Here is an 11,968-nt window from a genome sequence, read left to right as displayed (position 1 = left end):
AGTGATAAAAGTGGAGAAGTGAGCCAGTGGAGAAGTTGCCAATGGCAACCAATCAGCTGCTCTGTATTCTTTTATAGTATGCAAATTATAAATGTTACATCAATTCTGATTGGTTGCCATGGGCAACTTCTCCACTGGCTCACTTCTTCACTTTTATCACTGCTTAGTACATGTCCCCCTTAGCCTCAGAGAAGGTTAATCAGTGCTTACACCTGCATGTGGTGTATAAAAGGATGTCAGCCTGACATGGAGTCTCTCTCATTACCTGAGGAGCAAGCTGCTGGCTTACAGAGAGAAACTATTACCGCTTGAAGTAAGTGTTGTATTAAATTGCATTTTTGGTGAGTTGGACAGTATTTCTCACACAGGGAGGGAAACTTCCTGTATAGTCAGAGCTGGACAGGCTAGGATTCATGTTTATGATTTTTTTTTACTTTTGCTGCAAAAAATCATACCTCACAATGTGACCCTTTCCAGGAGGGACAAAATGCTCTATTCCTGAGCTCCCTTCTTAATTTATGATTACAGCTACCTATGGTGCAACACCATTGTTATCAATTAACCTGTTCAAAACAGATGAGGGCAATCCTAAATTAAGAGAGAAGTCCTGGAACAAAGCATTTTGTCCCTCCTACAATGTGTCACGTTGGGAGGTATGGCTGAGGCTATTTCTTCCAAACACCCTGGACTGACGTGGTACTGTTTGCTGCTGAAGAAAGTGCACCCATCTACCCCAGGAGACGGCCTCCTATCTTGCCACAATATACATATTTTATAACCGACATGTAACATATAGGGGGAGATTCAAATGTTTGAAAAGTCAGTTGGGAGTCTGGTTTTTTTTCCTATCTAATAGACAGGAAAAAACAGACACCCAACCGACTTTTCCAAAATTTGAATTCCACCCATATAATAGTTGTTATTAATATAAAACTAGTATTATCTATATAATCTATCTATTCTTTCAGAATTTAGTAAGCTTCTCTGTGTCCATGGTAGCAAGCAACCCCCCTCCCCTGGTGACAAGAGATTTCGTTATTATTACACCAATAATTGTGATATGTTATGCAAAGCTTTAGTACACAAACTATGTGGCAGTGATACAAACTGATGTGTTAGGTCTCTTGCATCTCCTTAGCAGCCAACCGATTTAGCTTACTAACACTCTCATTAATTGTATGAGAACATTTTCAAAAATGTTTGCCCAGAATCCCCAAAGCTACTTCTGCCCCAATCATTGTAGACTATGATGTCCAGATGCTAGCTGACTCATATCTCTCAATATAAATCTGAAATGCTGAGGAGGTTATTTATTAAACCGAGAGAGGCTCTTTATACAGTGATTACATCAAAAACGGCTTTTCTCAGCTATTCTCCATTATTTTTTTTATTTTATTTTTTATAGGTTCACAGATTTCTCCAGTGTTCACCTAACTAGTTCTACTTACCGTGGACCCCATAGGCTTCTATGTGGATGGAGGCTTACCACAATTTACTAAGCAGTGAAAAGTTTTAGGTGGCATTACTCTATACATTGCAAAGGGACTTGCAAAGCCGGAAAGATTTTTTTGTTTTTCATAAATAGATCCCACATACCCCTTTAACATTGCCAAAATAACCCGGGTTGTTGCCGAGTCGACCTGGGTTGAGGGGGTGGTCTTCAGTATGCCGGTGGTCGGGCTCCCGGTGCTCAGTATACAGGCGCCGGGAGCCCGACAGCCGGCATACCGACACTTATTCTCCCTCGTGGGGGTCCACGACCCCCCTGGAGGGAGAATAAAATAGTGTAGCGCGCCACCGTGCCCGTAGCGTGGCGAGCGCAGCGAGCCCGCAAGGGGCTCATTTGCGCTCGCCACACTGTCGGTAAGCCGGCGGTCGGGCTGCCGGCGCCGGTATGCTGGTTGCCGGGAGCCCGGCCGCCGGCATATCGTAGTGAACCCGGGTTGAGGTGCAGTGTGAAAGCGCCAAAGTGAATAACCCAGGTTGAGTAACTCAGCATTTCAACCTGGGTTAACAGTAGGGTTAAACACATGTCTGACCTGGCTTGTTGTGCAGTGTAAAAGCCTCTGACCCGCGATATTCATCCCAGGTCTCAGAAAAAGGTGCTGATTGGCTGTTTGTGTCTGCTCATAGCAGTCCCCAGCCCCTCCTTTTTAAACCTCATCAATGTGAGACAGAAAAGTCAATTTTAAATCACATCAGTGTTTAACATGGGTAACCCGGGTTCAGTGTGAAAGGCACCAGCCCGGGAATAACCCGGGTCGAAACTGCAATGTGAAAGGGTCTGAGCCTGCTCGGACCCGGCTCGGACCTGGGTTCAAAAGCCCGGTCCGACCTGGATTTGTGATCTGAAAGCTGTGCCTGTTCCTCAGGTTATAATACTGTAGGTTTATGTTGGCAGTATGGATGGTGTAATGGTAAGCATTACTGCTTCACAGCACTGAGGTCGCAAATACACTGGTAGGTTAATTGATTCCCCCCCCCCCCCCCACAATTTTTTTTTTTTATAAATTACTCTGCGCGTGTGCGTGTGCGTGTGTGTGTGTGTGTGTGTGTGTGTGTGTTAGATGGGCTAAGTCAGGGGTGGGCAATTATTTCAGCTGAGGGTCCACTTCACATTTCCTGTCAGTATCCGAGGGCCACAAACAAAATAGCAGCTCCCCCCACTTGCCAAAAATATAGGGACGTGGCTTCATGTGGAAGGGGTGTGGGCAAAAAATAATAGATTCATATAAGGCTGCACAATAGTCTCCATTATTCAAATTGCGCCACTTACACACATTACACCAGGTAGAGCCCTTTTTACACACATTACGGCAGGTAGAGCCCCCTTTTACACATTAACATTTTATTTAGGATAATTATTGCGCAGCAAGCAAATTATCCAGTGTCTTATAGCCCCTGGGGAAAGGTGTGACACAGTGATAGAACACGGGGGGTGTGACACAGTGACAGAACACGGGGGGGGTGACACAGTGACAGAACATGGGGGTGACACCAGTGGTGTCAGAAGGCGGGTGCGACCGGGTGTCCCCTTTGGACAGGGTGACACCAAAGTGCCAGCTCTTCTGCTGTGACAAGAGCCGAGTGCTGCAGTGAGATAATCTCCTGCAGCACTCGGCTCCTGTCACAGATAAGAGCCGGCACACACACAGTCCAGTCTCCGGGGTCAGCCAGCATCTTTGGGGAAGCTAGACATGCCCCCGGAGCGAAAGAGAAAAGACCCACCAGGCCACACCCCTTCTAAATTAGGTCACACCCACTTTCTGGGCGCCACGCGGCCCGAACGCGCGCGCGCGGGGGGGGGGGGGGGGGTAATAGTACAGAGTGCGCTCCGGGTGTCTCCACACCCGGTGATGCCTCTGGGCGACACGGTGACAGAACACGGTGGGGTTGACAGTGACAGAACACGGTGGGGTTGGCAGTGACAGAACACGGCGGGGGTGACGCAGTGACAGAACACGAGGCGGGGGTGATGCAGTGACAGAACACGAGGGGGGTGTGACACTGTGACAGAACACAGGGGGGTGTGACACTGTGACAGAACACGGGGGGTGTGACACTGTGACAGAACACGGGGGGGGGGACATTGTGACAGAACACGGGGATGACACGGTGACAGAACATGGGGGGGGTGACATGGTGACAGAACACAGGAGGGGATGGTACAGCGAGAGCTAAAGTTCTCTCCCCGCAACCTAAAAAAAGTCTGACGCCACTGCCCGCACACACAAATATACACACACTATCACACACACACTCTCTCTCACACACACACACACACACACACACACACACACACACACACACACACACACACACACACACTTTCTTTCAGTTTTTCCATTTACTTACTGATCTGGCTGGTAGTGGCAGGAAGGATGAATCTGTAGCAGTCTGGCTCTTGTCCCGTGTAGCTCCGCACCCTGAGGTCCCGTGTAGCCCCGCCCCCCCATCGGCACATAGCTGCGCCCCCTTTTCGGCTGAACACAGCTGTTGTCACTGTGGACAGGAGGAGGCTGCTACAACGCAGCAGGGGAGAGAGGCGCCGCCGGCAGCTAGGAGGTACTGCAGTGCAGAGCAATGACAAGCAGCTCAGCCGGTCGGGCCGCTTGTCATTACTCGCTGGTGGGAGGCAGTGGGCCGGGCAGGATCGGTTTGCGGGCCGTATTTTGCCCACCCCTAGGCTAAGTGGTTCTTATCTGTCAAATTCTATGTAACTCGGAAGTGGTTTTACTTAAAATTTTATACCAGGCCTAGTCCTGAAGATGCACTTGGCTCTTCTAGAGACTCTCTGGATACTTTCAAATCCTTATCTTTTCAGTTCACCTATGTCCCAGGAAGTTTTTCATTCCTAATTTGGAATGTGAATATTGCATTCACCTATTTTTTTTTTTTTTTTTTTCCCTCTGGCTGATAGTGTTAACCAACAAGGTGCTTTATGACTTTTTAATTCTGGAACAGAGTACATAGCTCCTGTGCTTTCAGTCTTGGCCTTATTTACTGTACCTTACTTAGAGGTCTTATGTACTAAGCCTTGGAGAGAGATGAAGTGGACCGTGATAAAGTATCAGCCATTCAGCTCCTAAATGCCATGTGTCAAAGTCGAAAAATATCATAATGCATATGCCTTGTACTAACCCCATGCACATGCCCGCTGCTCATGCACTCAGTCCGCTGTGCGTGCACATATCCGCAATTTGCGTAGGATCGCTCCAGCGATCATGCGCATGATATGGGTATTTACGGCGGAGTTTGTGAGCGTGTTATTAGAATATTGCATATTTAACCCATATAGCGTATATTTTAGATATAGTTCCCCTAGACCATGTCAGTGAGTATTATTAGTTTAAACAGTTCCTGGACAGAGAGATTCCTCTTTGCATGATAGGAAGGGTCAGATAAAGGTTGGAAGGTGATGTCTAGTATCCAGCTGTAGGGTATTTTGAGGGTAACATTCCGGTGTTAGTTAGAGAAAGATTGCTTGTTCCTGCGTATAGTTATGTACAAAAGTAGATTATGAACATTAACTGTATTTACTGTAAATTACATATGCGGCGGGAATCCAGAGGATACCACCCACAAGAGCAGTTGGGAATGACATCGCCCACCTTTTCAAATCCACCTATGACCTTTTCTGTAATGTGGAGACATATCTCTGTGTCCAATGAACAATGAGATTACAGTGACCATTGTATTGTGTATGCATGTTGTGTATAAAAGGACCATTGTTGCCTGGCCGGTCAGAAGACTCTAAACGCTATCTGTATGACCAGTGGAGGACCGAGTTCGGGTTGCGCTTGCGAATATTCTCACGTACGTACATTCTCTGTAGCCATTATTTCTGTTTAGATTTACTTGTTAGCCTGTAGTGTATAAATTGTATTGTTTTACCTTTTTGGAATCAATCCACGGAGGCCTTAGAACCCTGTGTTTTCATTTACAAACAGTGTTGTGTTTTCGCTTTCCTGCATGGGCTTTAAAGTAGTTTAACCTGTTTAAGGTGTATAAGCATTGTTGAGGTGTATGCACTGCGGTTACTTTGTATCGCCAGCGCTACTTAAGGTTTAAAGGTATAACATCGTTGCAGTACTTTGCTGCCAAAGGTTTAAAGTATAAGCATATCATTACATTGTATCATTAACAAGGTTTAAAGGTTATCCATTGTGTGAGCGCTCGCTGTGTGTACTCCGTACACTCAGCGCAGCGTGCGTACGCCAAGTGCGTACCACGTGCAGGACTCTGTACGCAGATAGCATACAAAGTTCGTAGCACGTGCAAGTAGTCGAGCGGCTCAACGGTAATAGTGTACAAAGGGGTATAGCTTTGTGGTCTAAGATAATACCGACATTATCACATGGTACAGGCTGTGTTATGAGCTGGTTGGTTGGTACATTTTCTCCATCCAATTTATCTCTCTCGAAGGCTTAGTACATAGAACCCTTAATCTTTCAATGTCTGTGCTTCTCTTGTTAGCAGGTCATGGCGGTGAAGAAAGTTGCTGTGATTGGGGCAGGAGCCAGCGGTTTGACATCCATAAAATCTTGCATTGATGAGGGCCTGGAACCCATATGCTATGAAAAAAGTGAGGATATTGGAGGTCTCTGGAGATATAATGTGAGTATAGAATGTTTTTTACAATTCAAAAAGGTTGCTCAAAGCATGTTACAAACTAAGTGCCCATGAAGGTGGGACAACACATTTCTAAATGAACGACAACACATTCTACAGACAGAGCACTTATTAGTAAATCATCTGAATAACAAGCTGTAAAACAAAGAATATCGCTGTATAATTTAAGTTTGTTCAAATCACCTGATACATTAATTAAGATAATGGTCCATCTGATAGTCAATTACTGCGTGAAGGTAAGAGACAATCAGGCACAGTGTGTGGGCGTTAACAGGGGAGTGGTGGCAAAACCGTAAACGTGTTCTGGCAGTGTTTTGGGAATGTCACTGACAGACCTGCAAATCTGTGCTCAAACAGCGTGGCTCTGGCTTCTCTGTAGATACTCCAAATGTGGTCAAATTTGAGTATTAGTGACATTGACTAAACTCAAAGGCCATTTTTAGAGAGAAAGTTGACCCGCGATCTGAGCAGCTCGGGACTGACTTGAGTAATCGATATACATTCGATGAAACATCAGTGGGGGTGTTTTCTCAAGCCCCTGTGGATCTGCACACAGTGTAGATAAATAAGGGTATGATTTACCGATGGTCGGGATGCCAGCCGTCAGTATACTGACAACAGCATCCTAGCCGTCAGTATGCATCCGGGCGAGCGCAAAGAGTGCCCTTGCAGGAACGGTGGCTAGCTGCGCTCACCACAGGTTCTATTCCCACTCTATGGGTGTCGTGGACACCCACGAGTGGAAATAGCCCCTGTGACCCGGGATTCTGGCTGTCTGTATTGTCAGCAGTCACAGAGCCGGATTAAGAGGGGGGCCCCGGGGATAAGTACCCCAGGCCCCCCTTTTTAAAAGGGCCCCCCCGTAGCTGCCACAGATCGGATCTCTGATCCGATCTGCGGTGCTGCGCTCCCGGCTCCCGGGAGCCGGCGCGCCGGCTCCACATGCAGGGCAGTTGAGAAATAGCTGTCTCCACTTTCCTGGCAGCAGCGCCGCGGCCGCACGTAGGGACTGTGTAGCGTGTCCAGGAAGGACAGCTGAGCGACGTCTCAGCTGTCCAATAATCTGTGCAGCAGCCTGTGGCTCAGCCATTGGCTGGGCGCGCAGGCTGCAGGGAACAGGGAAGGCAGTGCATATGGAGCCTTCCTGCGCCCAGCCAGCACCCCTATACACTGGACCTACCAGCATCAGAGCAATGTGTGTGTGTGTGTGTGTGTATATATATATATATATATATATATATATATATATATATATATATATATATATATATATATATATATATATTATACACTATATGTCAAATTATACACCAACGTTTCGGGGCTTCCCGTGCTGCCCCGCCACCGCCCTCAGTCCTTCTCCACACAATCTCCTCCTTCGCACCATGCCGGCCACAGCCTCCGCATCCACTGCACCGCAGACCACAGCATCCTCAGCACCGCCGCTACTAAAGAGGTAATCTTACCCTGTTGCCTTTCTCTCTCCCTAGTCCCTGTATGCCCTTGCTGTCCCTCTCTCTGTTACTCTCCCTGTCCCTGCTGTCACTTTCCCTGTCCCTCTGTCACCCTCCCTGTCCATGCTGTCACTTTCCATGTCCCTGCTGTCACTCTCCCTGAATTTTGCCTCATTCCATGTGGCATAATGTGAATTTGCGGAAAGGTGGTGTTAGGGATCAGGGTTAGCATTCTGAATTAGTCTGTATTTTGACAGTCGGCATATCAACCACCGGGATCCTCATACCAACACGCTCCGAGGCGTGCGCAGTAAGAAAGCATCACCTAATGTGTGTACAATAGCTGCTTTGCAACTGTACCTAAATGAGCCTCACTATTACTATTACAGGTAGGGAATCGGTTTGCAGTCATTAGCATATTGTCGCACATAAATTGAATTAGGCCCTAGGTTCATATAAAATTGAAGGCAGACATTTTGTATCAAAATATACACCATACTATGAATTGTGCACTTGGCCATAAAATATTTGTTATTTCACACACAACTGTGTTTCCTATAACAGGATAATCCTGAAGATGGTAGAGCCAGTATCTATAGATCTGTCATTATTAACACATCCAAGGAGATGATGTGTTATAGTGATTTCCCAATCCCGGAGGAATTCCCAAACTACATGCACAACTCCAAAATCATGGATTATTTCCAGATGTATGCAAAGAACTTCAACCTTCTGAAACACATCCAGTTTAAGGTACTACAAGAATAATTAACCCCTACATCACAAGATGATCCTTTGGTAAATACTGTACATATAGAAGAAATATATGTCAAATTATAGATTGCATGCAAGTTAATAATAACACTGAGGACTTCACTGAAATGAGTTACTGGTGGCAAACCTAAAAAATACTAGATTGCATTGTGATCTGGGAATATGTTATCTATAGATGTAATTTAAAATGCAGAGACTGTAAGGTCCAGGGCAAAGTGACATTTAAAATAATAGAAAACTGAAAAATTAGATCACGAATATGGTTACATTGTTTTGTAGCACACTGTACCCATTTCAGAGCATATCTTAGTATTTAGAGGGTTAAGTGTGTGGGTTAGAGATTTACGATGCAGGTGAATGTGGTGGACAGTAGGGATCCAGTGAGGATTCTGGCATTTGGGATCCAGGCAGTCGGAATCCTGACACTGGGATTCGATCTGGGTCGCAATGCTGGTGCCTGGACCCCAAACGTAAGTATGCAGGGACTGCTGCGGGGTAGGGGACGGCTACAGTCAGGCTGCAGGGGAGGGAGGATTAGGTTTAGTCTGCGGGGAGGGTAATTAGGGTTAGGCACCACTGGGAAGGGTTAGGTTTAGGCGGCGAGGGGGGTGGGGGTTTAGGGTCATGCTGCGGGTTAGGGATTAGGGGTAGCATCCTTACTTAGTAGGTATGGGACTCTGAGCATCGGGATGCCACTGTTGGTATACTGACTGCCGGCATCCAAAGCGCTGTGATCCCAATCAATTTTACTTGTGGGAATATCAGGTGTTTCGATAGAGAATACAGGCTAGCCGCAATAAATAATTCGCTTCTGAATTATCACCAGAAATAAAACAACTAATTTTAACCCTGGCTGAATCCTCATCATCATCACTATAACTGATGGCTGGCAGTAATAATATCATCAGCACTTGTGGCTGGTAGTACAACTGTGGTAATAACATTGGCATCACTGGGGGCTGGCAGTACATCGGCAGTAATAATATCAGTCATCACGGGTGGATTATCTATAGATTGCAGTGGTCAGCGCACACAGGTGGGAAATAATGTGTAGAGGGGGAGGAAGGGGGGTGGGTACAGGTTAGGTATGAGGGGGGGGGGTGGGGAATGGGGATGGGACTAAGGGGTGACTAGGAAATACTCCATGGGGGTAATTCTCAGTTGATCGCAGCAGGAAATTTTTTTAGCAGTTGGGCAAAACCATGTGCACTGCAGGGGGGGGGGGGGGGGAGGGGCAGATGTAACATGTGAAGAGAGTTAGATTTGGGTGGGGTGAGTTCAATCTGCAATCTAAATTGCAGTGTAAAAATAAAGCAGCCAGTATTTACCCTGCACAGAAACAAAATAACCCACCCAAATCTAATTTTCTGCACATGTTATATCTGCCTCCCCTGCAGTGCACATGGTTTTACCCAATTGCTAACAAAGTTCCTGCTGCGATCAACTCAGAATTACCCCCCATATCAGGTATTCACAAACTGTGTGGATGGTATGCTTCTATAGAACATCATGACAACATGGTCTTTATAACTGATGTCAATCATTTATTGTTGGAGGTATAGACTAAAAAGTCTAATGTTCAAATACTTAAAATCGTATGGTCCTGCAGACTCCCTTTTGATGTATAATACTTTTTGGGTGTATTGGTTTCACAAGGGTCCCTCTGCGGGGAAAAATGTCATGTGAACCTTTAGGGAACACCTGATGTACCTTGTTCCTGGATTTGTATTTAGGGTAAATGTACATGTGAGTGCTATGGCACTTGTGGGTATTTGTATTGCGGTGTCCCGCTATGATACTCTTTCTGTCTGTATAGCATACTTGCCTACCTGACCCTCCCCATGAGGGAGAAAATGCTCTGTTCCTGGACTTTCCTGGTAATGTATGATTGCCATCTCCTGTGGTGAAACACCTTTCTTATCAATTAACTAGCTCACCACAGGTGATGGCAATCATACATTACCAGTAAAGTCCAGGAACAGAGCATTTTCTCCCTCATGGAGAGGGTCAGGTAGGCAAGTATGCTGTATAGTTGATGGTGGTCTGCCAGTATGGGAACCAGGGTACGGGCTTATTATACTCACCACCGGGGGTGCGTTCGGCGCACATGTACTGGCTCCGCTTTCGTCCCTGTTCCCTCTGGTGTCCCGATCATCTGCTTGGTGAGTCTGAGTCCAGTCCCTGCTTCAATGCGGCAGCCGCTGGTTTCCTTGAGTCCTTCACTGCTGCTTCCGGAGCTCTATTGTCTTCTGCTTCACGGGCTTTCTCTCTCTCTCGTCAGGGAGAGAGAAGGTGGCGTTTTGAAGTGTAAATGTTCTTTCTGTCAGTGTGCGATGGTCCAACGCGTTTAAGCAACTTGGTGCCTTTATCTTGGAATGGCATGGGTGGCTGACAGTGCATCAGTAGTAACAATGTCATCATCACTGGTGGCTGACAGTTCAACATCAGTAATATCATCATTGTCATCTTCACTGGTGGTTGGCAGTGCAATAATGGGAATATAATCATTGCCATCATCACTGGTAGATAGTAGTGCAACAGCAGTAATAATATTATTATTATCATCAGCAGCAGCAGTAATTTAATCATCATCAGCAGTAATTTAATCATCAGCAGTAATATAATCATCAATATCAACATCAGTAATATAATCATCAGTAATCAGCAGCAATATAATCATCAGTGCAATATCATAATAATCATCAGCAGCAATATAATCATCATCATCATCATCATCATCAGTAATATAATCACCGGTGGCTGGCAGTGCATCAGCAGTTATATAATCATTGCCATCATCACTGGTGGTTGGCAATAAATATCAGGAATATAATAATTGTATCATCACTGGTAGCTAGTAGCACAACATCCGCAATTATATAATTGTCATAATCGCCAGACAGCCTGTCCGTGCCCTAATCATAGCGGTGTGGCCATAACCTTCTTAAATGTAACATTCCTTTACCTGGGTTTTCTGGTTAATGGTGTGTGTTTAAACGCTTCCGCTTTGCAATGCTTCTCACCTTGTACTTCTCTTGGTATTAGTGCCTTCACCCGAGTCTTGACATGAGGTGCTCTTCTGGGGAATGTTCAATTTCAGGAACACCAGAGGGAGATTCGGGAAATCCCTGCCCACCACGTCCTTAGACCGCCCCCACTACAGGAATAATATCACACAGATATGTTGCAAAAGCCACCCTGGCACATTTATTAAAGGGTCTGGAATAGCAATTGCTTTTTATGCATTTATATACAAGGTACTATAGTAAGTTCAATAAAAAAGGACATACTGTATACTAAATAGGCATAGAAACATATTGAACAGTCAGTAATGTACACACATCTAAAGGGTGTACTGCATAATGCAATAATAAGAAAAAAATGAACATAACGATGAATCTGCTCTCTCCTACAGTATCCGTCCCTTCCTTAACCTTCCTTTTGTATACAAATAACACCCAGGCCTTTGCAATCACTGACTGGGTAATGACAACTTAACCAGCAGTATGACAAAGAATTTTACACATACCACACCCAGCATTAAACAATACATCCCCCATTATAGTGCACTGTTATTTCAGAGTTCACAAATTATCTTCTGCATACTA

At 45.6% G+C, this 11,968-nt stretch overlaps 1 protein-coding gene across 1 annotated transcript; it reads left to right on the top strand.

Annotated features, from left to right (window-relative positions):
* The first annotated feature begins 234 nt into the window (after positions 1 to 234).
* LOC135013734 (flavin-containing monooxygenase 5-like) lies at positions 235 to 11,583 on the top strand. The gene is made up of 4 exons (XM_063952656.1): positions 235 to 313; positions 5,977 to 6,117; positions 8,151 to 8,339; positions 11,406 to 11,583. The coding sequence occupies exons 2-4, from the start codon at positions 5,983 to 5,985 to the stop codon at positions 11,505 to 11,507; spliced, it is 426 nt and encodes a 141-aa protein (XP_063808726.1). The 5' UTR covers positions 235 to 313; positions 5,977 to 5,982; the 3' UTR covers positions 11,508 to 11,583.
* Positions 11,584 to 11,968: the final 385 nt, after the last annotated feature.

This window comes from Pseudophryne corroboree, unplaced genomic scaffold (assembly GCF_028390025.1).
Source record: "Pseudophryne corroboree isolate aPseCor3 unplaced genomic scaffold, aPseCor3.hap2 scaffold_2740, whole genome shotgun sequence".
NCBI lineage: Eukaryota > Metazoa > Chordata > Amphibia > Anura > Myobatrachidae > Pseudophryne > Pseudophryne corroboree.
This window is presented reverse-complemented; position numbering and strand designations above follow the sequence as displayed.